Source organism: Trachinotus anak, unplaced genomic scaffold (assembly GCF_046630095.1).
Source record: "Trachinotus anak isolate AG129_WGS33_773 ecotype Australia unplaced genomic scaffold, CSIRO_AGI_Tana_v1 ptg000002l, whole genome shotgun sequence".
Taxonomy (NCBI): Eukaryota; Metazoa; Chordata; class Actinopteri; order Carangiformes; family Carangidae; genus Trachinotus; species Trachinotus anak.
In genome coordinates, this window is record NW_027273853.1 from 24,482,561 (window position 1) to 24,507,510 (window position 24,950).

The following is a 24,950-nucleotide window of genomic DNA, read 5'->3' on the forward strand; positions in this document are numbered from 1 at the left end:
CCCCAGCAGGCGATGGAAAGAACTGATATCACTTCTGTTGTATTATTGTGTCTGTGTAACCACATGAGACTCTTTCTGCTTTCTGTGTGTTTCTCCTATTTTGCGCAAAACAGAATTTAATCGGCGCTTTAGTGTTGAGCTGGGCTCATTATAAGTCAGTGTGGCTGAATCTGGACATATGGTTTATGTTTTCTCTTTCTCTCTCTCTCTCTCTCTCTCTCTCTCTCTCTCTCTCACACACACACACACACCACACACACACACACACACACACACTCATGCTTTTGTGCCTTGTCCTGCTGCTGGACTTCACTCACCTACAGCTGCTCCATTGACCAAACACACCTGCTACCTTTGCATTTTTTTAAGTCACACACAAACACAAACATGTCTTCTGGCTGAGAGCTGTGCCTTCTGAGCTGCGCACACACACACACACACACACACACACACACACACCTACATGAAAACACACACTCTGCCTTCTGCTCAAGGTACAGGCGCCTCCCACTCTTCACTTCTTACTGCTTTGTACACTGACAGTGTTTTTTTTTGTTTTTTTTAAAGAACGCTGTAGCCTAAAGGAGAAGATGTGCTGTGAATTCATATGTGGTTATTTGCTCCTTTTTATTAAATATTTATTTGAGTGTTTTGAGGCATTTCTGCTTTTCTAGACAGTGAGGAAGGGCGAGAGAGCCGGCAGACACAGAGGGTCATCTGTTAGATTAAAGCCCACGATACTGCAGATACCTGTTGTCTTCCAAATGTGCTCTGAACCACTCAGACTGTAAAACAACAGATGGTGAAGATGACAAAGCATCTGAAGGTCTACACATATCAGTGCACCGCTGCTGTCGTGAACTCGCGCCTGCTTCAGTGTTCTCTTGGAGTTGTCAGCCATCACGGCCACGTCTTTCTGATGTTTGTTCTTTCCAGCTTCAGAATGAATGTGTATTCAATTGTTGTGGAGATAACACGGCTTTCATCCGGATGTTTCTGGGCTCTCTGGCAGCAGAATAACACATTCCTATCACATTTGCTGTCTGCAGTGGGTAGGAAAGTCTTAATAATCGACGCTGCCCCCCACCCCCCCACCCCCCCCACCCCCTAAAAAGTAGGCGAGCCCCTGTTACAGCATGGGAGCTTTCCTCAGTTCCTCGCAGTTGTACACCACAACACTGCAATCAGATAGAGAAAGGGGGGCAGGGTGATCCCTCTCTGCCGTGCTAGCCTAAATTAGAGTGTTTTTTTCCACTCACAGCACACGACACAGATCTGACAGTTTTCCCTGTGGTATTTTTAACCTAAAGTAGGTCTTTTCTCCTGTCACTGACCCAATACACTGATTTTTTTTTTTTTTTTTTTCTCCAGAGTTGATTCTTAAAATAATTTCTGAAAATGTGTGGGGCACCAGTTTTTTAGGTTAAGTTCTGTGTAGTTGCTGTGAAAGGGACATCAATCAAGAAATAAAGAGGTGTGTGCATAGGTTGAGAGACTTTCAGAAAACGTGGACAGTGATTGTGTGTTTCATTTTTCAAAATGATCACATGTCCAGGCGGCAGCTCGGTTTCTCAGCTGAAATTTTAACGTGTGGTTCAGTCGCTGATAACAGACTTAAGTGTTGAGTCTCTGTCAAAGCTGAAACTGGATTCATTTCCTTTAAAGGTGTATTTTTATTTTTTGAAATTTCAGGCCAGACTCCTTCAAAACATCCCCACAGTAAAATCATCTTTGTTCTACTTTGCTATCAGTGGAATCCAGGATCCTTTTATATCCAGTTACTATTTATTACACCATTGTGTCGCACACATTATGTGCTGAGGCACATTTCAACAAAGCCACAAACATCACCCAGTTACTGATCCCCTGAAAGTATGTTATCAAGCTTTGTACAGCTGCGCAGAGCAGCAGACACAAACAAGTGAAATATGCCACAATTAAATTTTCCTGGAATAAAGGAGGCAAATTAAAGGTATTTTTACGGGATAATTAAAAAGAATGAGTCTGGAAATGAACACAATCTGAAAACACACCTGCTCAGCTGGAAAAAAGATGATGTCGGGGAGAATGTGTGTACAGCATCGAAATCTCGCACATGCATCTGCTTTTAGGGCAATAGTTTGACATTTTGGGAAATACATTTATTACTTTTTTGGTACAAATAAGATGCGATATCACTCTCATGGTGTTTAATAAAGTGTAAGGTTACAGTTAGTTTAGCTTAGCATACAGACTGGAAACAGCAACTAGCGTGGCTTCCATGCACATACCACATTTTTAAATTTAAAATGTAAATTTTTTTTAAAATTTATTTTAAAAATTATTATTTCAAATTTTATTTTAAACTAGCAATATACAACATGTTATTATAACAGATTGTAATAAATAACATAAGCAGTGAGCTGTGGAGGCGCTAGTAGATGGATTCTGTTACCTTCAGAAAGACTCATAATAGCTAAGCTAAGCTAAGCTTCTCTTGGCTGTAGCTTCATATTAAGCAAACAGTGGTGTCAGCCCCTACAAGAAAGTGAGTAAGCACATTTCCCTAAATGTCAGTCTATATCCTTTAACTGCAAAGTTGAGGACTCATTAGTTTTTTTTTCTTCGGGTACTTCAGGCTTTATTACTGAGTTCCATTTAACAGGAAGTCAGAGAATTGGATCGATTTGTGGTTGTCTGGCAGGGGAGAAACAATCAAGGCAGTGTCTCCAGCTGTAACAAAAAGGAATCTGTGCTGGAGAAAAGGAAATCACAGCCCTTGTGTCTTGAAAAGTCCTTTAATAATACCACTCACATCTCATCCCGTGTCTCTCCAGTTGCTGCAGTAAAGCTCGGTGTCATCCTGAGGTAATGGAGAAAAGCTTTCTGCAGCAGGGACAGAAATTTCACTGAGTGCCAGAGAAAGAGCTCAAAGGAACTAATACATCATGATGAAAACGCTGCTGGTCCGGGCTGCTGGCGTTATCATATCGCCTGTGACTGTTGCCATTGTGCTGCGGTGTTTGAGGCTGAGGTGAGAACAGCCACAGGCAGCTCTTTCCTCCTCAGTTCACTGGTCTGCGTTGGACACAAACGGCTCTTTAGCAGCAGTCAGTGTGCTGCAGACAGCACATATCAGACTATCTGCCGATTGTAACGCCAACGCTCATACCTCTGTCGGCTATTGTGCTAGTCCCCTGCAGTCACCAGGACAAAGTACTGGACTTATCAAGTAGGATTAAAAGCTGCTTCGTGGACAGCAGATATACACTGGCTCAGATGAAACCGACACTGTGTGAAAAAGGAATTGAAGGAATTTAGAGAGTTAATTGTCTGAGTGAAATGTGTCCATGTGGGTTGTTTCCTGCTGTCTGCTGTCATTGTCTAGTTCCAGCTTAAATGTCTCATTCTTCAGTAGGACTACCTTTTGGACAAGGCAGCACATGTGTATTTACTACACTGTAACATCTGTACGATACGTGGTCAGAGTCTTTGTATCTTATGCTACTGTAAATAAAAGCTTCATGAAACATGAGTTTAAAGTCTGCTTTTGTGTTCGATTTGATTTACACTGAGCTACTGAAACAGTTTGGTATGAGCTGCAGAGAAACATCTGTAACATCATTTTTCACATTAATATTTCATGCAGGTCATTTTATAAAATACATATTGTATATTTTACAACAGTATATCATTCACATTAGCATAATTTAAATGCTGTTTAGGCAATAGGCCATTTTGCATAATGAGTACTTTTACTGTCGATACATTTTGCTGCTACTGCACTCAACATAAGTCAGAGCCTGAATGTAGGACTTGTACTTACCATTGCAGTAGACCTACTGGTTCATTTACTTGTTGAGATCTCAATACTGCATCCACTCCACCTCAGCTCGAGGCATGTTTTTGCCATTGTTTTGGAATTACAGCTCATGACTTCACGGTTTTATGTTTTCAGCAAAAAAAAGAAGGCTGGAAAACCCCACAATATGCTCCCTGCTCAGCACTAAATGGTTGATAAATGAGCTTGTGAACATAATGGGGCATTTAAGCCAGATATTTTCCTCAGGGCCTGTTGGAGAATCCAGCTAAATGTTGGCTTTAAATTCATCAGGTGGCCACAAAGTCAACCCCAGACCAACAATAATGTTGCTCAGTGTGTGCCGGATAAACTAATTTACCAATACTGATACTGTCAGTGTTTAGTGTGAAGGAAATTTTCTTCACTTTCAGTGTTTCTCTTGTTTTCCTAGGCCCCCACTTACACTCAGAGTTCAGGCCAGAACAACCTTCAGTGTTTCACTGTTTAGCTTCTAATGTGACCGACTGTGTTATCGTCCACAGCTGGAGTACCCAAGGTCTTATAGATAAGGAAGTAGAAGGAAAGCAGAAACTTAGAAGACATTGTTCAAATCTAGTTATTTTCGAGGATGAGCTAAGTAGGTGAAAGGACAAGACACATGTAATATTGATTAGGTAAGAACATGTGACAGTTTGGAATTTGGTGTCCAACAGCATCTTCACACATCAATGTTTTGACTCTAATTTAGCCTTATTTGGAGTAAGGTGTGGTAAATGTTACAACTGTGTGAGATCTGAATATATATATACACTAATTGTCAGATGAGACTCTTCAGAACTGGGGGTGGCACTACTCTGGTTCACTTGCTGTCATTGTACCGCTCATCACTTTAAGCTTACATTAAATACTTCTGGCTGAGACATCTGAACTCCTGGTCATCGTATGTTCTTCAGCTCAGAAGAATTTCCATCACAGTCACAGCGAGCGTGGCCTGGGGCCTTCTTGTGTGGAGTTTACATGTGCTCCCTGTGTCTGTGTGGGTTCCCTCCAGGTACCCCAGCTTCCTCCCACAGTCCACAAACATACCTGTTAATTGGTGACTCTAAACAGGTTAACCTGAACAAGGTGAACTATGTTCTCTCTGACTGAAGTTAGCTTCACACCTACAGTTTTCATAATAGTTGTTTTTTTTAACTGAATTTATATCCCAGTCGTTGCTGTTCAGTGATCCACATCTAATGATCTCACTCCATCTTTGTGTGTAAGTGAATTGTAGCCGAGTCTGTTCCTGCCTCCCCCACATTAATCACCAGCACAAATATATCAAAGAACAACACAGACACGTGAAATTTACCACTTATATTTATTCTATTCCCATAAGGTGAGATTTCTCCGACATGGAACAGCTACAATGATAACAGACATTTTCAACATTCTGCATTGAATCAATATTAAATGTCAGGGAAATGAAGTTACACAGATTGATTACTGGACACGTTCATGATCATTCTATACAGTTAATGAATTCATTAATTTACTAAATTAAACCTGTTATTACACATGTCAGATAATGGGTTGCTTTGAAAAGCAAGAATATGATACAGCTACAGCGAGCACGAGTCACGTCCGACCAACCACAGGAGAGAAATCAGGCTGTCACTCACACAGATGGACGGAGCCACTGTTCGGAGATCAGATCAAAAGGCTTCAGCCAACTAAAGGACATACTGTGTAAACTGCACCTAAACCATTTAAGAGCTGGGCTGACTTTTCCCTCTTCTTCCCGAGGCTGAGCTTAAGTGGTACAGGGAGCCAAAAGTTAAAGCAGCCCTCAGCAAACGGGAGGGAAAAAGTGCTTTGGGGGGTTGTTTCTAAATGAACAGGGGCTGCAGTGAGATGAAAGACAAACACAGAGGCAGGATCAAAGTTTCAGGGTTTATCGAGAGCCAACTTTGTAAAAGCTACAGTTTTTAATCGTTTCTTCTGAGCTGTGCGGTTCTTGCAGGAAGCGAAATAAATCAAAAGCACATCCCTTTTCTTTTCCTCTGCACACAAACATGCAATGATGACGTGGACACATTAAAATTAATTTCTCAAATCATCTGCCACCCCTCCTTAAATTAACTGCATGAAAGGATCTCATATATTCAAGCAATTTCCACAGAGATGAATTTTACTTTGGCAAGTCAGAAACCACCCAATAAATATATACGCGTGGCTCATTTACTGCAGGCTGAGTGTTAGTGGTCGTCTGTCGAATGGCTGGAGAGAGAAACTGAGTTTTGTTTGTTTTCTAAATCTTTTCTGACCCAAAAGGAGAAGAAAAGAGGAGAGGGAGGGGGGGTGAAGGAAAGAAAAAAGGATGTTTGATGATTCCAACTCAGTTAAGCCTCGGGACTCCTAAACCATCACCTTATTTCTGCTTTACTCCCCAACCTATGTTTGCAACACCGTCTCCTCTCTGCACCTCCCTCGCAGGTCCTTCTCTCTTAGTTCTCTCCCAGTTTGAGCTGTGCGAACTCATTGGCCATCTGTAGCGCCTCCTGCAGGCACTGCGTGTTCCTGCCTGTGGCCTGGGCCGACATGTCCTTGCCGCCTCCTTTGCCATCCAGCAGGGGGCACAACTCCTGGACCCACTCACTAGCCTTCAGACCACGGTTGGCCACATCCTGGATGAGGAGGGAGGGGGGATAAAGGTTAGATGAGCTGAAGACGCCGCGCTCAGAGGGAGAGAGAGAGAGAGGCTCCCTGCACACTGTATGACTGACTGAATGAGAGGCTGTGTTACCTGAGGGACTTGACACAGGCAGGTGATCTTGCCGGCGTCGGGGTCCACGGTGAAGAGCATGGCGGCGGTCTGAGGGGACTGCGTCTTCAGCAGCTTCAGTGACTCATTCAGAGCCTGAGGGAAAGAGAAGGAGGGAGAGGAAGAATGGATGTAAAGGATAAAAAATTAGGGAGAAGGAGGGAAAGAGTAGAAACAAAGAGGGAAGAAAGAAAAACAAGACCCCTAATCAGCACTATTGATGTCTCAAGGTCAGAATTAATGGGCCACAGAGCTGATTTGGTCCCATGGCAATAACACAATGAGATAAACTACGAAACTGCTCGAGAAAATGTGCAATACTGCAGAGATAAAGTGAATTTTAATACTGTTTACATTTTTCATTTGCTTCTGGATGCTGATGAAATCTTGGAGTCTGAATTATGGATTTACTCTGTGTCTGTGGAGGAGCTTCTTTTACAAGGACGTGACTGATTTTCAACACATTTAAATATGAAAGATAAAAACCTCTCACCTTAGCTGAGGCTCCGGTCTCCATCTCCATTATGAGCAGTGTTTGGTTGGGGCTGCTTTCGATCACCTCCTTGGTCTTCTCCAGGACTCTCTTCTGGATGTCAGCCTTGTAGGTACGGTCCAAGTCATCCATGATCTTCTTCAGGCCCTTCAGGGTTTCCCTCATCTCGTCCTTCTGCCACTGGGAGATCACTGCTGTGCCTATCGACTGCGGGGAGGACAGACAAGTTGAGGTCACGGCACAGAGTTGTTCCGTCCTGAAGTTTTTCTGGCACGAAAGCGTCTTTTTACCTCGGTCATGTCGGCGATCTCTTTCTGCATGTCCTTGTTCGGGGCCGTCTGCTGCTTCACCTTGTCTCCCAGTGCGGACAGAGACTGGCGCAGGGCATCGGCTTTCCTCAGGGCCTGATGAATGTGAGAGGGAGAGGTGTGAGCAGTGGTTAAGAGCAAGATGAGGGGAAAAGAGCAAATAATGCAGCGAGAGATGACCAAAGAAAGAAAAAGAAACAGAATGGTGGGAGCAAGAAAAAAAAAAAAAAAGGCAAAAAGATAAAGAGGAGGATCAAACGGCAACTGTTGTCTAAAAATAGTAAAGTTTAATTTGTCCTTGGGGCCTGGAGACAGGAGAAAAATGCTAAATGCTAATTTCTAGCCCCAGGTTTAACAACAAGTCAAATACAAGCTTAATTAACGCTTCATCATCGGGGGGCTTCTCTCACCAGGTACTAAGACGAGAAATGTTGCCCCTCAGTCTGAGACACGCTTTCATTCAGTCAGTCGGGTTAACGCACCATGAAAAGTAATAATTTAATATGAGGCCAACACACACACTGTGGGAAAATGAATAAGTCGACTTTCTTTAAAATACTGGCTAAACTCCTTTCTACAAATGTGTGTGTGTGTGTGTGTGTGTGTGTGTTTGTGATTGTGTTTAAGAATATAATGCTGGAACCGCGTGTGTGTGTTCTGACCTTCTGGGCCTCTGCTCCCGTCACAGCTACTATGCGGCGGATGCCCTTAGCGATGGCCTCCTCGGAGACGATGACAAATGGTGCAGCGTGACCCGAGTTCTGCAGATGGCTGTAGATAACAGAAACCAACAGCACATTACCAACAGCGTTGTGTGGGAGGCAGACGAGAAGGAGAGCGAGGAGGAGGAGGAGGAACAGGAGCGGCATAGAAAACATTACAAAACAGCAGCAGGAACAAGGGATTCTTTGAAGTGGCTGCACATTAAAAACAACATAAAAGACAACATCAGGAAGCACAACAACAGTTTACTAAATCCTGAAGCGGCAAGCGATGCTGGTGATGGTGGGACTTACGATTAAAAAACAAACCTAAATGTCTCCTCCAGCGCTGAAGTCTGAACCAGTTCTATATACTTGCAGGGTACATTTCAACTCCTACACACATAAAATACAGCTTGGAAATCATTCTGACTCTTTAAAATGAAATGAAAGAGTCTTGCTATAATCTAAGTCTGAGCGGGGACGTCTTGGCATTCAGGTGAATTTTACAGCCAGGAGCCGACACTGTTAAAGTCAGTGGAGCAAGTCTAATCGCTGGCTGGAGCTCTACAAAATGTTCAAGGCCTCGTCTGCACGGGGACACGATCGTCTCACTGTGAAGACCCACAAATCCAATTACTGGTTCTACCACTGGGCAGGTCTGGCTCTTCCGAAGGCTTCATGCAGATGTCAACATTTATTTATTTCAGGGACAACTCTCAGTCTCCATGTTGGCCTCAGTTACGTAGCACACTCCACTCTGGGCAGACCATGCACACCGACTACCAGCAGTACTTCAGGTGCACTGGTGAACACACACTTAAATCAGGAGATCAAGTAAGAAAAGTGTTTATATGTTTAAACTTCTGTCTTTACTCATTTTCACAGACTTGACAGAAACACATTGCTGGCTCACTGTTAAACCAAAGCAGCACAGACGATCATTATGTTTAATGACAGACAATTATGGAGCAGTTGTCCAAAAACAGTGAAGCCACAGCCCAGCAAAGTAAGAGAGGAGCACACACACATAAGGCATTGTAGTGCTTTATAAGGGGGGGGGGACCAGGAACATCCCAAACAGTGACAATAAGAAACAGTTTGAGGTTTTTAGGCATAAAATTATAAATATATAAAATGACCCATCATATATTTAAAAAAAATGAATCTACAGAAGTTGTTTTAACTGTTTTCATTTTAACTGGATTGTTTAAGAAAATAAATATCACTTTGACTATTTAGAGTCTACAGTTCATAGGGAATAAATATAAATAATGTTTTGTTAGGTGTCGGTTGCAAACATGTGAGTTTTGCCGCCAACCTGTCAGCACTAACATAGTGAAGTAAAGTGAACTAAGATGTTGACTGAGAAATAAAGCATCGCACTCACGTTCCACCACAGAACTCAATGGAGGTGAGGGAGCCAGCAGTGCTGGTAGGGTCCTTCAGCAGGTCCTCAACGGGGATGCCAATGGACACGACTCTGACGGGGTCGGGGTAGGTTTCATCAAACACAGCACGCAGACCCTGAATGGCCTTGGCCTCTGCCAGGGGGGCTTCCATAGCGTAGACCGGCTGGAGGGATTATATGGAGTAAATATTCAGACTGAAGAAAAATCACTTGTCTTGGCAAAGATCAGACCATGTGAAACTCAACTAGGAAACACTAAACATTTACTTTTACATACAAAACTAAAATCATCTTTTCTTGCAGTGCAGGTTAATTTAATTCTACTATCTGGCGAGTTATTATTTTGTGTGTATTCCCAAACTGACCTTAGCTTCTCTAATCATGGCACAAGCGATCTCCTCAGTCCGGCGGACCTCCCCCGTGCTAAGGGCACCTTTAGCGGTGAAGTCAAAGCGCAGGCGGTCGGAAGCGACCAGGGAACCCCTCTGGTCTGCCTCTCCCAAAACCCCGCGTAGGGCGAAGTTTAAGATGTGCGTGGCAGTGTGGTTGCTCATGATGGGCCTGCGCCGAGCCTGGAGAGAGAGATAGAGAGTGATGGATGTTTGTCTGACAACCAACGACTCAGAGCTGAAACAGAAACAGATTCTAATGAACAATATCATGTTCGACTGTCAACTTTCAAAACCGGTGAATGTTCTCACCTCATCTACATGTAAGGTGACACGGTCTCCAACCTTCAGCTTTCCATAGACGGTCCCCACATGGAGAACGTAACCTCCTCGAACCTGTGTATTCTTCACTGTGAACTCCATCCGCTGCAAACAGAGGACGACAGACAGAGAGACACCACAGTCAGACATGTTTTTGTCTGGCAGGAAAAAAAGCAAGGTAAACCGTTTCAATAATTTTAAATCCTGTCAGTTTAGTTTGAAAGCTGCCTGATGCCTTTTGTGTTGTGTTCCAGCATTTGGAGATAAAATGTACTGTTTTTTAAAACAAACGCCTTAAAGTTGTGGAAGAACTTGTCAGATGTGGACGAGAACAAAGACTTTAGGTTTAGAAAGTCTTCATATCTTTAGCAAAAATGAAAATTGTTAGAGAAAAGTACTGGCACTTATTTTTTTGACAGACAGCCGTCTGGAAACTGATATGAACGTGTCCTCATGCCATTCAAGCGCTCGCTCATTGGACAAAGACGAGAACAATTTATTATCTTTTACCTTTTTCTTCTGTCAGAAATGTTTTTTTTTGGCAGCGTTTGTTGCCTAAAGGAAAGTCTATTTTCCTGCAGACACAATTTCCACCAGCTATCAGACCCACCAGTCCTATATAAACAAATGTTAAACACCAAGTGTCTGCTTTGGAGATAAGATAGTAATTATCTTTTCTCCCCAATTAAAAGTCAACAAAAAGGGATTTCATTTTAGCTTTGGCAGAAACGTACTTTTTGTTTGTGTCTGTAATGTGGCGGCTGTCTAGTTTGGGACTAAAGTAACAAACCAGCTCTGAAAATGACCCTGATGGTGGCTTTTTACAAAACACTCTCAAACAGCATAGGTGGAGGTCAATAGAACCCACTCAGCTGCATTTCCATTAGAGTTTTTTTTTTATGTCTGTTGCACTCACGTCCTCTGTGCTGTCGTCCTCCCGAAGCATGAAGCCCTCATCGAACGTCTGTCCGCCCTGCTCAGCGTAGAAGGACGTCTGGTCCAGCAGCACTCCGCACTCCTGACCTGTGGTCACTTCATCGCAGAAGGCGCGGTCGCGGCGCAGGGCCAGCACTGTAGCCGTAGCCTGCTGAAAATCTAAACACAGAGTGAGGGTCAGTATGTCAATGTCCCAAAAATACAGACATCCCACTGATCTGTGAGAGAAAATGCTCATCACTGACTGTAGTTGCCGTTGTCGTCTGAGCCGTATTTGTATTTGGGAGAGTCGTCTGTGGCGGGTATCTTCTTGTTCCTCAGCTCCTCGATGGCGTAGATGTCCAGCATGATGTGGTCCACGTCTCCTGCACCTTTACCCTGGGACTTCAACTACACACACACAAACTTGTGTTATTATTCAATCATGACTCCACAACACCCACAGTTTGGTTTCCTCAAACCTACAAACTCTTTAAAAGAAACCAGTGCAGGATTAACTGAACGCCTGACTGTGTCCAATCAACAAACATCTAAATCTGATGGTTTCCTTAAAATGGCTTTTTCCTTTCATCGTCTTTGTTTCCTGTGTGTGTGGATACAAGGGAACAAAAATCCAGCCTGAAAAAGTGTTACTGTCACAGAAACTTGGTCTCTCTCACCTGTGCAGTGAGAACATTTGTAGGGTTTTGTATAAAGTGGCCTCAGACTGAACAGGTGCTCTTAATAAACTGGTAACTCAGTTTACATGACACAGTAAGGAGTGAATATACATGCATAGTGTATCAAACTCCCCCATGTGGCAGAGAGCAGAACTGTAGTAAAAGTATGTACAGGTGTATGAATGTAATCAGCCAATCAGGTGGCAGCAGTGTAACATATAAAAACATGCAGATACAGGTCAGGAGCTTCAGTTCATGTTCACATCAAACATCAGAAATAGGGGAAACGTGATCTCAGTGACTGCGACTGTGTATGATTGATTGTCCAGGGCAGAGCAGTTTGAGTGTTTGTTAAAATCCCAGGAGATCAATAGTTTCACACAAAAGCAGCCAGAGAGCAGCAGCTCTGTGGGTGGAAATGCCTCATTTATGAGGGAGGCCAGAGGAGAATGACCAGACTGGATGGAGCTGCCAGAAAGCTAAATAATAAAAAAAACACTTTCGACAGCTGTGGTGAGTAGAGAAGCATTTCAGACTGAACAACATGTCAGACCTTGAGATAGATGAACTGTAGCAGGAGGGGAGCATGGTGGCTTCCTCTCCTGTCAAACAGTAACACATCTGAGGCTGCGGTGGGCACAGAGTCGCTGACACTGGTCAGCTGAAGCCCAGAAAACGTAGCCTGGTCTGAGGAATCTGGATGGTCAGAGTGCGATGACAACAGCCTGAATCCATGGACCCAACCTGCCTTTTGCCACCAGCTCAGGCTGGTGGTGATGGTATAATAATGTGGGGAATATTTCCTTGACACTTTGGGCCCCTTAATATCAATCAATCAATCATGATTTTAATGCCACAGCCTGTCTTGAGTATTGTTGCCAATCATGTGCATCCCTTCATGGCCACAATTTACCATCTTCTAATCATGTCACAAAGTGAACCTCGTCATAAACTGGTTTCATGAACATGAACAAGAGTCTACTTTTCTTCAGCTGAAAGATGTGCAGGAATGATGTGATCAAAGGGAGGCTCCACCCTGTTGTTAGAGTCATTTATTGTATTTATTTTAGAGTGTATTTATTGCAAATTAGATTTTTCTCAAATTTGATTATTTATCGAGCTGATGTAAATCCTTCTAATTTATTATTTGAATTGAAATTCTAAATAATATTTGAACTTATCTTTGGATCTGTTATCTACTGGGATTAATCAGATGATGAGCAGCTGTGATACAAGGACGGGGGTGGAACTGAGTGTTTCTTTTTTGGCTTGGCAAACGTGGGTGGGGAAAAAAAGAAATGGGGACAGTCTTTGACCTGATGCTAGACTAGTTTTTTTTTTGTTTGTTTGAAGTATAATAAACTCCACCAAATGAAGCAAACGGAATCACCGACTGAGGTGTTGTGATTTGGATTGTATGAAGTGTGAGTCAAGAAGCGGAGCTCCGCCGAGGTGACAGATTTAAAAGAAGTAAGAGGAACAGGCCCTCACACCTGTAATGTGTTGGACAGCAGGGTGAGGCTGCAGTCGTACAGACAAGAAATCAATCTTTCTGCTAAATCAGACAACAGGGGATTAGAACAAGGCTGTAAAATAAATGAGGGTTTATTTAAACAGCAGGTGCATGGCTCCTGACTCTGACCTACGGTGCAGTACTGGAGAACGCTGACACGAGGCAGAACAACGTACCCACGGGAGTGCACACAGAAAACTGCTCAGTGGAGTTGCCCCTCACAGAGCAGTCAAGGTTTCATTCATCACCACCCACCCCTCCTCCCACCTTCTCACCTGTGCTGCCTTCTTCTCCTCTTCAAAGGCGTTCATGTCCACCATCATGCCTTTCTCCTCAGCGATGAGGGAGGTCAGGTCCAGAGGGAAGCCGTATGTGTCGTACAACAGCCATGCTGTGTCACCTGCACGCACAGACAGAGAGGAAAGGCTGCTTGAAATGCAGGAGACGTGTCTGTCTGAAGCAACAACGCTTAAAGACTCATGTCCTCGAGTCAGACAGTAAACATCATGCAGTCATCATTTCAGTAAATTAGAGAGAAGTTAGATGTGAAAAGCACAGACTTTCAGGTCTGTGCTATTATTGCATTTCCAACGATAAAATGCTTTTTGCAACGACAAGGTCTGGTTTTCTATTGTGGCGTCCATTCTGGCTGAGCACACAAATGATGCTGTTACCCCTCAGGACAAAGAAGAAATAAACTGCAGGTAGACGACAGTCTCTCAAAGAAATCCAATACAGTGAACACCAACAACCCTGGAGGATGTTTTTCACTAACGCTGGATGTGCATCAGTTTGCTGTCATTTGAATTAATGGTATGAAAGATCAGTTATTAGGGTTTTAGCTTTTCTAATTGTAGCCTCTGTACTTAAGTCAAATGAAGGATTTTTAAATACAGAATAAGAAAGAGTTGCAACATCGTGCATGTTGCATAATCGTGCATGAATGAAGGAAGAGACCGATCAATGATGTCAACAAAAACACTGTAATTAGATTAAAAGAGAAAAAACAATGGAAGATGGGAAGGAGTGATAGAGAAAAGAGTGTAGAAAGAAAGTGATATGGGTGGTGAGGAGAGATCGAAGGCAAAGAAACGAGGGAGGAAATAAACTCTGAACTTGTTAAAAACAGAGGGAAAATGATGATATCCAAGTTTCAAAAGACACGATGATCTTGAAATAAACCTAATCTCTTGTCACTCGAATCAGACACATAATGTTTGCACATACAAATAATAACACTTCCTTTGGAGTCCGTCTCACCTGGGATGGTCTTGCTGTCTCCCAGAGTCATGATCTTCCTATCGAGGATACGGCGTCCCCTGCTGAGCGTTTTGAGGAACTGCTCCTCCTCCTCATTAATGATGTCCTTCACCATTTCTGGGTCTTTCTTCAACTCCGGGAAAGCGTCGCCCTGCAGGAATGAAGAGATCGATCGATCGATGGTGGGACGGGGGAAGGGTTGGAGAGGTAGAAGCGGAGAGGTAGAAGCGGAGAGATGAGATGGAAGAAGAGAAAAGAAAAGAGGGAAAGGAAACAGGCCATCATCTCCAGTGTTACAGCACTGAACCGAATGTCAGGTATTACGGAAAATCTAGATTTAATGCATTTTATGACCTCAGCAAAGAAGAATTAAATACAGAGTCTATCCCTATACCCACAATTGTGGTCTTGAGCACTCAAGTGCATGTTCATACAAGTGTGGGAAAACACCAACACACAACCCACAGTACACACAACCCACATTGATCTAAACCAATATCACTCTGAAGTAGTATTCAGACCTAAGGGTATCCCACAATTCAGTTCTGTCTGCTGCGCTCTCTTTTCTTCAACCCTGTTACCTTAAGGAAAAAACAGTGAGAACAGGTGGTGTCCTGTGCAGAGCCGGCAGAACATATAGTTCAATAAAACCAGAAGGAAAAAAAAACGTTTGACTCGGCCGAGGTTTAATAAGCAACATTAAATCCTGTTGGTCAATGAGATTTAGATTTTAAAATGTAATTTAAGGCCTGTGAACACTTTAAGGACTGAGGATACACTGAGGTAAAAACAAGGAAGTAAATCTCACCAGGGAATCGACCACCACATCCACCAGAGAGGCGAAAAAGCCTCTCTGAGCTCCCAGCTTCTCATGGGAATAGCGGACTGCACGACGCAGGATCCTCCTCAACACGTAACTAAACAAGACAAAAAATTACAATGAAGTATTAAAAATGAAATAAAACCATGTTGTCTGAAAACTTGTGTAGTTTTGCGGTATAGTACGAACTCTGCCGTGCATGTTACTAGTTTGTCAAGCCAGTGCGACATTTTCAGATTCTTTCAGTTTTCTAACTGCCTCCATTCTCTGCTCTGAAGTGTTCATTTCTCACCCTCTTCCTGTGTTGTCAGGCCGGCCACCGTCAGATAAGGCGATGGTGATGGTGCGGGCGTGGTCAGCCAGCACGCGGTACGCCATGTCGATGCCGTCAGCATCCTCAGCACCTACTTTACCAGTGTAAGGTCGAGCACCTGTACCCTGAAATAGACAAATGATGCTGTGACTGAACTAGATTAGTGGTTTCCAACCTTTTCTTCCCTGATGTGCACACAAAGCCCTTCATTAACACCATCTGTAATATTCCTCATAGACTCAGCTAGATTCTATTTAACAGTTTTCATTGTACATAAGTGGATATTGTTACAATATTTTCTTCATACAGGACACAGTGATATTGGAATTGATGATATTTAGTCTTGGTCTCCATTTCTTTTTTCCCCAGTAGTTGTTGGTTGTTGCAGTTACACCTCCTCTAAAAATGCCAGAACCATATTTTGACGTCTCTGCCTGCTTGTTAACTGGTTTTCATTAATTCTCAGTGGCAGCTACCAGTGTTACTGTATACAAAAGATCAGCCTCACACATTTCTAAACCTGCTTTTCATCCTAAACACAAACATTTCTTTAACTAAATCATAATTTTAATTTATTTTTTTTCTGCATATTTTTTCCACATACTGTGGTGAAGAATCACTGTATTAGATTACTTGTGTTTCTTACATCACCTCAGGTGGAGCGGACTGCTGCCACATTACAGTCTGAATACACACACACACAACACAGCACTTCAGTTCACACAGCTACAGTGTGCTCACGTTTACCTTGATCAGTACAATAAAGCAGCACATGATTTAAAAGCCCTTTAGCAGCTGACTTGGAGGTTTGGTGTTTTCCACAATTACACAAATGCTGTACAATAATTACAGCTACAAATGTAGGCAGAAATCAGACCGAAGCTACTCTTCAGAGTCTTGGTCCGCTTCAGCAAAATCAGTGATGTTTACAGTTGCATTTGTAGTTGCTAAGTTCCACTACTGGGGAACCAGTGGCCTTGAGCTTTGAAGTGAGTAAAAAGGGGTGTGACTTTATTAGACCTTTAAAATTCTGCATTACAAGTGCACCAGCCACAAACTGCATCAGCTGACACATCTGTGCTTCAGTAACAAATTCTGGGAATCTCAGTACCTTCTGAATGGCTTCGAAGTATGGGACGAAGAGATCAGTGTCGTAGTTGGACATTTTGTTCTGCAGCACAGACACCAGGCGCTCCAGACCCATCCCTGTGTCGATGCTCTTCTTAGGCAGCGGCTTCAGCACCGTCTCCGACTCTCTGAGCCGGGTGGAGAGGGAGACGAGTTAAAGACACCGATTCACTGACCAGTAAAGGAGTGTATGACAAAGCAGTAACGTTGCTCTTACTTAATTTTCAAAATAAACAACTGTTCAACTGCAGAAACAGATTTATTTTGAAGTTCTACTTTTCAGTTTGTAAGAGGATGATCATTCATTTTGTTCAGTTTACGTCCAACAAACCAGAAGAATGGTCTAAATGGCAACGTCTACCTGTAGTTACCTTAATCCTCTGACTGTTGAGATGGACATATAAAATCAGGTTACTTATAAACAGTAACTACAGATTTCTTTGGCCTGTACAGAAAATGAAGGAACTGTAAAAATGTGTAGAGAGAGTGTGTATGTTTGATTCAGTGGCTGCTCTGCAGATGACAATAAAGGTATAAAGGTGTGTCCAAATTCCAACATCAATTGTTCTTAATTTATGGTTACGTTAGGTGTGTTGCTTGTGAGCTTCTTTATATAACCCACTGAACTGGTTACAAGCCTCAACTGAAAAACACAACAAGTTGAGACTCACAGCTCCAGCCAGAAGTTTTTATATATCTATTGTGGGTTTGTTTTGTTCACCATCACTTGACTAATTGGTGTGAAAAAACCATGAAAAAAAATGTCTGAGAAAGAAATCTAAGAAAGCAAACAATTCAGACGTAAGAGCTGAAAACGCCTGAGCAACCATCTTCATGGAGCCTGAATTCAACACTAGAAATGTTTTATTGCATCTAACACAGACAGCAGCAACAATGTCCTGCTGTGAAAGCTGTAATTTGAACTGTGGGACAAACAGCTGGACTTTGACTGTCTGGAGAGCAGAGTATTTATGTAAATTATTTGGAAACCATGCTAAAACAAACACACACCCGTGTGTGAAAATTGGAATTTTCTCTGATTGTTCAGCGCATGGAAAAGACCACGGACTACAACTTATCTTTTTCTTTTTTTTGGTTTGGACCAAATGAATGGAAGCACATGTTTTTTTTCCCCCAATAGCAGCCTTAAAATGAATAAATGAAAGCATCACAACCTTACTGTCTGTTGTGCAGTTTACTATCCAGCCTAAAAACTGACTTTGTTGGGCAGTACAGGTGTGAAAGCAATTTTAGTTTTGCTGGAACAATAGATGACAAAGCAACACTGAAGACTCACTTCACTAATCCTGTGTCACAATTTAAAGTTGTTAAAAAAGGCTGAACATGAGGTGTGAACAAGAAGATGTAATCAAATACAATGAACCAGAAAGATTTAACATTTAGTCTGTAAGTTATTGCAAACAATTGTGTTTTATTTCAGAAGAACTGTAACTAATGGAAGTGCTGGTGTGTGAATAGTTGCCTCCGTTTAAACAGAAACACTTCAAACAATGAGAATTTCAAAATAAGAGAAAAAGCATCGTTTGGTCCAGAAGTCATTAGAAATGAAGGTGTTATCCTTCACGTCTGGACTGATAATGAATTTCTGGGGGAATTACACTGTCCTTTAGCAACTTTTACTGCAATCTCATCAAGGTCTCTGTGTGTGTGAGTCTGTTACCTGTTGAACTGGATGAACACCAGGTTCCAGATCTCCAGCACGTTGGGATCGTCCATGTTCACCAGGTGGGAGGCGTCTCTCCCTCCGATGCGGTCGTAGTGGATCTCGCTGCAGGGACCGCAGGGACCAGTGTCTCCCATCTCCCAGAAGTTATCCTTCATACTGCCAGGCAGGATGCGGGCCTCCTCCACCCTGAGAGAAACAAAGCAGCACAGAGACATAAGATTTCATCACATCAGTTCAATACTCGTACAAGATGTCGATATTTACCCTCTAACATTTCTTGATTATTTAAATGTAATTACGAGGAAGTCACAAAATGAGGAAAGAAAGAAAGATTTGAGATATAAATCACTGAATAAAGAGAAGACACTTGTGTGACTGTCAAGATATTCACATCATATCCTCAGAAAAACACAACACAAAGAAACCAGAAAATTAGAAAGCAGAACAAAAGGCTGTTGTTTTTTGCCTTATGACAAAACAACAGCAGTAGTCTGTCACCAGAAACACAAATATAAGTGTAGAAAAAAGAAAAAAAACACATCAGTTCTACCTCATTAATCTGCAGCTATATACAGCAAAGCACATCAAAATCTGATCACATCATCTACTCCACATGGAGCAGACTACCTGTGTAACTATGAAGTTACTTCTGCATAATGTTCTTGTTCTTATTCTGTTATTGTGCTGGCAAAAAAAAAAAAAAATGAAGCCAACCAGTTCGCTATTTAGCAACGATTAGTTTGTCTTTGTAAACTAATTATCTGATATTAAATTGAACTTGTTGGCTTTAAGTGTTAAGGGATTACAGCGATTTCTGGAAAATCAATTGTCAATAATTAATATACAAATGTAGGAGCTATGTATGTCTGTGGTGTGAGTATGATGTTTGGATGCCTCTACAGAGTTGAAAACATAACATCCTGACTACTGTGAGCCATGATGACGGGACATAAAACCAGAGGAAAGGATCATAGAGAAAAGAAATGTCAACTGAATGTTTTGACTTACTCCTTCACATTATCTAAAGAAACGTTAGATAACTGCACTGTGGGGAAATGTTTCACGTAAAGATTAAATGACGAGGTAGGATTTAAGACGGGGGGCAGAGGCAAAGAGAGAAGCTTCTAGGCTGTTGATGTAAATACGGTGGCTCAGAGGGACTTGAGGTGGAGAGGAAAGGCAGTTCCCTGGGGAGTGATCACACAACACTATGCAATTGCTTTAAACAGGGGAAGATATACAATAGATGTTGTGCAGCACAAACACGATGCACGATCTGTAAAAAGAGCTGTAAATGATTTGTAGAGCAAGCTGGTCTCACCCCAAGTCCATCCAGATCTGTTTGCACTCCAGGTCGGGCTCCAGACCTGCGTCAGCGTTACCCCCGAAGTAGGTGACATACAGACGGTCTATGGAAATACCAAACTCCTGGGTGAGCAGCTCCAAGGCCATCTTACAGGCCAGTTGCTGCAGGGGGAGGTGGGAAGATGCAGAATGAGCAGAGGGAAGAATGAAACGAGACACAAGCGTGAGAGGAAATAACTTCAATGTACTACATAAAGCACACAAAAATGTGGTAGGAAAAAATAATAAAACAAAACTGATTCACATAGGAATCTAAACCTGTTACTGTTCTTGACTCTAAATAATTTTACAAAGTCCAAAATAATTAATAATAATTATTGGCCTCTTAATGATTTCTCTGGACACACACACAAAGCTGTTTATATCAAATGAAGAGCACCACAGCCTATACACTGTTAGGTGGAGCACGACCATCTGGCAGGTTGATTTTAGTTTACTGCAGATGAATCAGGACCAGTAGTTATGTTGGCTGATAAGTAGAAAGACATGACAGTGTGAGGTAGTTTAAAACAGTGTCGTTTTTGTTTTGTGCAAAGAAACTAAAAAAAAATAAAAAAAATCTATTTTTAGTATTAGTCTTAATCAATGTGTAAAATTAGTATTAATCTTGGTTACAAGTCTTAAAAATATCAGTCAGATTATAATTTTTAAAGTAAATGTGACACAGCTGGAAAGGATGACAACACAATACCTTGAAGTAGTCGCCAAAGGACCAGGAGCCCAGCATCTCAAAGAAGGTGTGGTGGTAGACATCTTTACCCACATCGTCCAGGTCGTTGTGTTTGCCTCCTGCACGGATACACTTCTGGGTGTTGGCTGCACGACGCAGCCTGGCCATAGGGTGGGACGGGTCGATGGTGTTCAGAAAGATGGGCTTGAACTAAGAAAAAGGGGCACAAAGCTCATTTGTGAGTTGTGTTTTATTTCACATTTGCTGCAGGGATCTGCAGGAAAGTCAAAACATTGTAAATCAGTGAGTAGGTGAGAGGCACAGATTTTAAGGAGAGCCGTGCAGACGCATGGATAACGTACCTGGTTCATGCCAGCGTTGGCGAACAGCAGCGTGGGGTCGTCCAGTGGGATGGTGGCTGACGAGTGGACGTACTGGTGCTCATAGTGACGGAAGAAGTCAATGAACTTCTCACGGATCTGAGCTGCACTCAAAGAGGAGTCCATTCTGAATCAGCTCTCTGGAGAAAAATACATGAGGATGGAGCATGTTTGAATGGACAGCTCTCAAGAGTAGCAGCGATTTTTAATTTAGCTTCAAGTCCAAATGAAATTGTTTTGGGTCACTGACTGTGCCTCACAACATGAAGATTTGTATATGTGTATGTAACTACTAGAACAGCTAACAAGATGGTACAAAAGCATAGGGAGCATAGGATGAAAAATTGGTCCCATGAAAACCAACTTTTCTTGTTTTCCTGGTTAAAAATTCAAAAGCGTTTTGGTGTTTTAAAGCTTAAAACTTTACTGAAGTAAAAGCAACAGTTGTGTCTGTTCTGTGTTTGAGTTTCTTGTATATTTACGGCTCCATCTTCAGTTGAAACGATGCCCTTTCCTCTCAAATACAACAGGAAAAGCCAAACAACCTGCAGTCATCAGGAGGAGCTATCACTGCTCCTCTGTTGAAATTTTTCAGTGTGATACGGGCAACAACAATAACACGGACAGAAGCCGACAGAGTTGCTGAGACCTGTGGTTTGTGTTCTTCTCTGTGGCATCTGAACATGACTTGACTGCTGAATGTCAGCACATAGGAATCATTTATGTGGAGCTCTTTTGTGTTAAATGTGTGATCTGTCTCCGGGGCTTTCTAACAAGGATAAGAGAGATGCTATAAAGCTGTTGTTCGCGTATTTCTGTCAAACAATTTTTCAGTTTTCACAGTGAGTTAATCCTCTGTAAGTGTTGTTTGGTCATAAGGCAACACGAGGCATTTACACCAGTTACAAACCAGTTCCACCAGCTAAGTCTTTTCTGCAAGTCAGCCATTTGTCCTGACTTCTGTTTTGTTTCAACACACTCCCATTGAGCAGACATACATAGATATAAAGCTCAGAATGCTATTATCTGTTGCATGACCAAAGGTACTTTAGTATTACATGTTACCTTAACACACAGGATGGATTCTTGTCTATACCTATTGTAAGGTGGTTGATGTGACTGTATATAGTTTGAGATAATATACATTTCCTACTGTTACAGATGTTGCCATACTGTTTATACCATGGTTTCAATACCTGTGGTTGGACTAGAGCATTGTGGCCAATGATGTCATTAAAGGAGCAGGACTGCTTTATGCCCCTTAATGCCCTTGGCATTTTCCCAAAAACCCAAAGTGACATCTCCAAATGTCTTGTTTTATCCACAGTACAAAACCCACAGATATTCAATTTACAAAGACATAAAACAGAGAAAGAGCTTTTTGTCCAAATCGTTTATTAAAAGTTACTGGTGATTACTTTCCTGTCAACTGACTGACAATTTATGTCAGTTTCATATCAAATCCAGACCCCTACTCTATCAGTTTGTCAAAGTCAGTCTGTGCAGCGAGCGTGTCCTAACAAGATGCTTTAGCAGAGATGTTCTACTCTGTCATTCACTCCTCTCCAACAAATTGGCCTTTGGCTCTTCTCATAAGCTACAGCAGCTCAGGAATCCTGTGAGGCAGGTGAGGCTTTTTCCTGCTGCAGTGCACTGTGATTAAACTGACAACCCATCTGGAAACAATCAGTTTTGGATCTGAATGTGTGGCAGTATAGCACTGTCATATTACTGCAGTATTGCATCACTCAGCTCATGGCTGATTTGGCTCATCGTTTCTGAATCTAAAATGCATACAAACAACAGCCTCGAGGCTTAAACACATTCAGGGTCCCCACCGCTGCCAAGGTTGTGGTTTGGTGAGATGCTGCTTTAGTGTTAAACACAGCTGCCATGATGTACCTAGAGAGCTGTATAGGGGCGGCCGTGAAGGAAAGCAAGTAAAAACTAACTTGCAGTTGAAGGGGTTTTGTCAATAGAGAGAAATAGAAACGATGGACAACAATTGCCATAAACAATTAATAATTTAACTCATTTCTCAGATGCAGTGACAAACACTGCTGGTTCCAAGTTCTCAAGCGTGAGGATTTGCTGCCTTCCTCTTTATGTTGTATATTTGCAATGTGAAGACATTACCTAGGGCTTCATAAAAATCGTCATGTGCATCTTTAATTTTCTCTTTTATTTTTTGGACCCAACAAATATGATGTTTATCAAAAACAGAGCAGTGGTAATATACTGTGTTGTGAAGGCCACGATTAAAAAGCAAACCTATAAAAAAATAAATAAATAAAAAGACATTACATTATTTTGATTTGTCACAAGTCAGTAAAACTGCTGTTTTTCTGTGACAACATTTCTGGCCAAAAATTCCACTTTTTAGCTCTTCAACCAGTTTCCTCAGTGAAATTCCCACACCGAATTAAAGTGTATTTGAAATTCCACTCCTGGGTTTTTTTCTGTTTTTCTTGTGTGCCATAGGTTTGCCACATAGGTATGTCACTTTTCCGTGTCTGCTCAGGGAGCGAAGTTTGGACAAAAAGCAAACTGAGACAATTCAATTCAAGTTATATTTAACTCTAGTTCTAGCTAACTTCAGTACAAGTTTGAGACAGCGTCAAAAACTTTTTAAAGTCACTTGGAATTGCATGAAGCAAAATCCAAGCCTTTAAATGCCCCTGAAAGATTTGAATTCCATTCAAAATACTTCAGGACTTACAACCAAGCACTATAACCACAACATCACTAAAGACAGTATGCTGCCTATAATTAAAAGGTAGCAGAATTGAATTCCCATCAGTGAATTCCTCATTTGTAAACTAGCTGGCTGAGGAAACCACACAGCTGCTGCATCCAGCAAGTCGACGGTAAACAGTCACTGTCCCCATCCTGACTACAAAACCACCCAGTTAGCAACCAGGGAAAGTGAAGACACTGGGGTGATGGGATGGAAATTTCAGAAAACCAATGACTGACAACAAGGGACTACATTAACAAGAGGGGACCAGAACAATGAGTCTTCTTGCAATCACTACTATGATAAAAAGCTCAGGTGGATGGTAACTAATATCAATATGTTCAGAATCAAAATTAAGATTAAACAACAGACTGACTTATTTATAACATTAAGTGTCAGAGGGCTACTTTCCTTTTCTTGTGCTAACTAAAATCAGTTTCCCATGCCACCTTTGCAACTCTGCTGTAAACAGGCGCACAAAAATAGATGCCACACAATATAAAATAGTACCAGACATGTCATTCAAACATCATTCATTCATTCATTATTAAACATCTTTCAAACTGCTTCTAATAACCGGGAAGCCGCATTATTAGATCGTCAGCAGATTGTAAACTGCTGTGTTGGACAGAGGCACTAGCTTGACAAGCTGACGTTAGCAAGCTAAATGTTAGCCAGACAGGCTACCCCAATATTATCCGCCTGAGGAAGCGATTTCGGCACACAGCTCTTTCAGAGACCCCACGGTATTCAATGGTAAAGTGAATGTTATTTATTTCAACAGCACCTGAATAAATCAAAAATACTCACAGAGTCGCTATTCTCGCAGAATGAATCAGGTACTGCTCCCAAACACACCGCTTTAGCCCACGCTGCTCGACCAGAAGGAAAGCACAGAGGACAGTGAACACGCCCAAGGCAGGCGGCTATTGGTCCGGCACACCGTTACATCAGCCAACGCCGATCTCTATTGGACAAGCCGGCTGTCAATCTTATCGAGCCCGCCACATCAATGGTACAAACTTCCTTGCTTGGCTGATGCAATGAAAAAGACACCGGTCTCAGTATAGTCTATGGTCAGTAGACTCATGTTGACTTATTAAAGAAAGGTGGTTGAACACACTCGTAACTAAGAAGTTCACATATGATGTTTTGTCAATAATAATTTCTAATTGTTATAAGTTATTAGTATATGTGTTTAAATTATAGCCTCCTCATTATGACATGTATCACGATTTTTCCTAATAATTTGTGATTTTCTGACATTATAAC

General features: G+C 42.0%; 1 protein-coding gene across 1 annotated transcript; it reads right to left on the minus strand.

Annotated features, from left to right (window-relative positions):
- Positions 1-5,125: 5,125 nt before the first annotated feature.
- aars1 (alanyl-tRNA synthetase 1) lies at positions 5,126-24,615 on the minus strand. Its single transcript, XM_071457513.1, has 20 exons — positions 24,489-24,615; positions 20,924-21,081; positions 20,583-20,771; positions 19,848-19,993; positions 18,521-18,712; positions 16,823-16,967; positions 15,691-15,836; positions 15,387-15,495; positions 14,579-14,729; positions 13,594-13,718; positions 11,392-11,536; positions 11,127-11,305; positions 10,202-10,315; positions 9,866-10,072; positions 9,480-9,664; positions 8,051-8,159; positions 7,371-7,484; positions 7,081-7,287; positions 6,570-6,683; positions 5,126-6,450 (listed from the first exon to the last, which is right to left on the minus strand). Exons 2-20 carry the CDS (start codon positions 21,065-21,067, stop codon positions 6,271-6,273), a joined length of 2,901 nt encoding a protein of 966 aa, XP_071313614.1. The 5' UTR covers positions 21,068-21,081; positions 24,489-24,615; the 3' UTR covers positions 5,126-6,270.
- Between the last annotated feature and the right edge of the window lie 335 nt (positions 24,616-24,950).

What these genes read in the sequence shown, in the direction of transcription:
- aars1 (XM_071457513.1), bottom strand. Translation starts at nt 21,067, where the DNA reads ATGGACTCCTCTTTGAGTGCAGCTCAGATCCGTGAGAAGTTCATTGAC. An exon ending in AGACAGCAAGACCATCCCAG is followed by an intron (nt 13,719 to 14,578) that starts GTGAGACGGACT and finishes CTGTGCGTGCAG; the next exon opens with GTGACACAGCATGGCTGTTG. An exon ending in AGGACGACAGCACAGAGGAC is followed by an intron (nt 10,316 to 11,126) that starts GTGAGTGCAACA and finishes CTCTGTTTGCAG; the next exon opens with CGGATGGAGTTCACAGTGAA.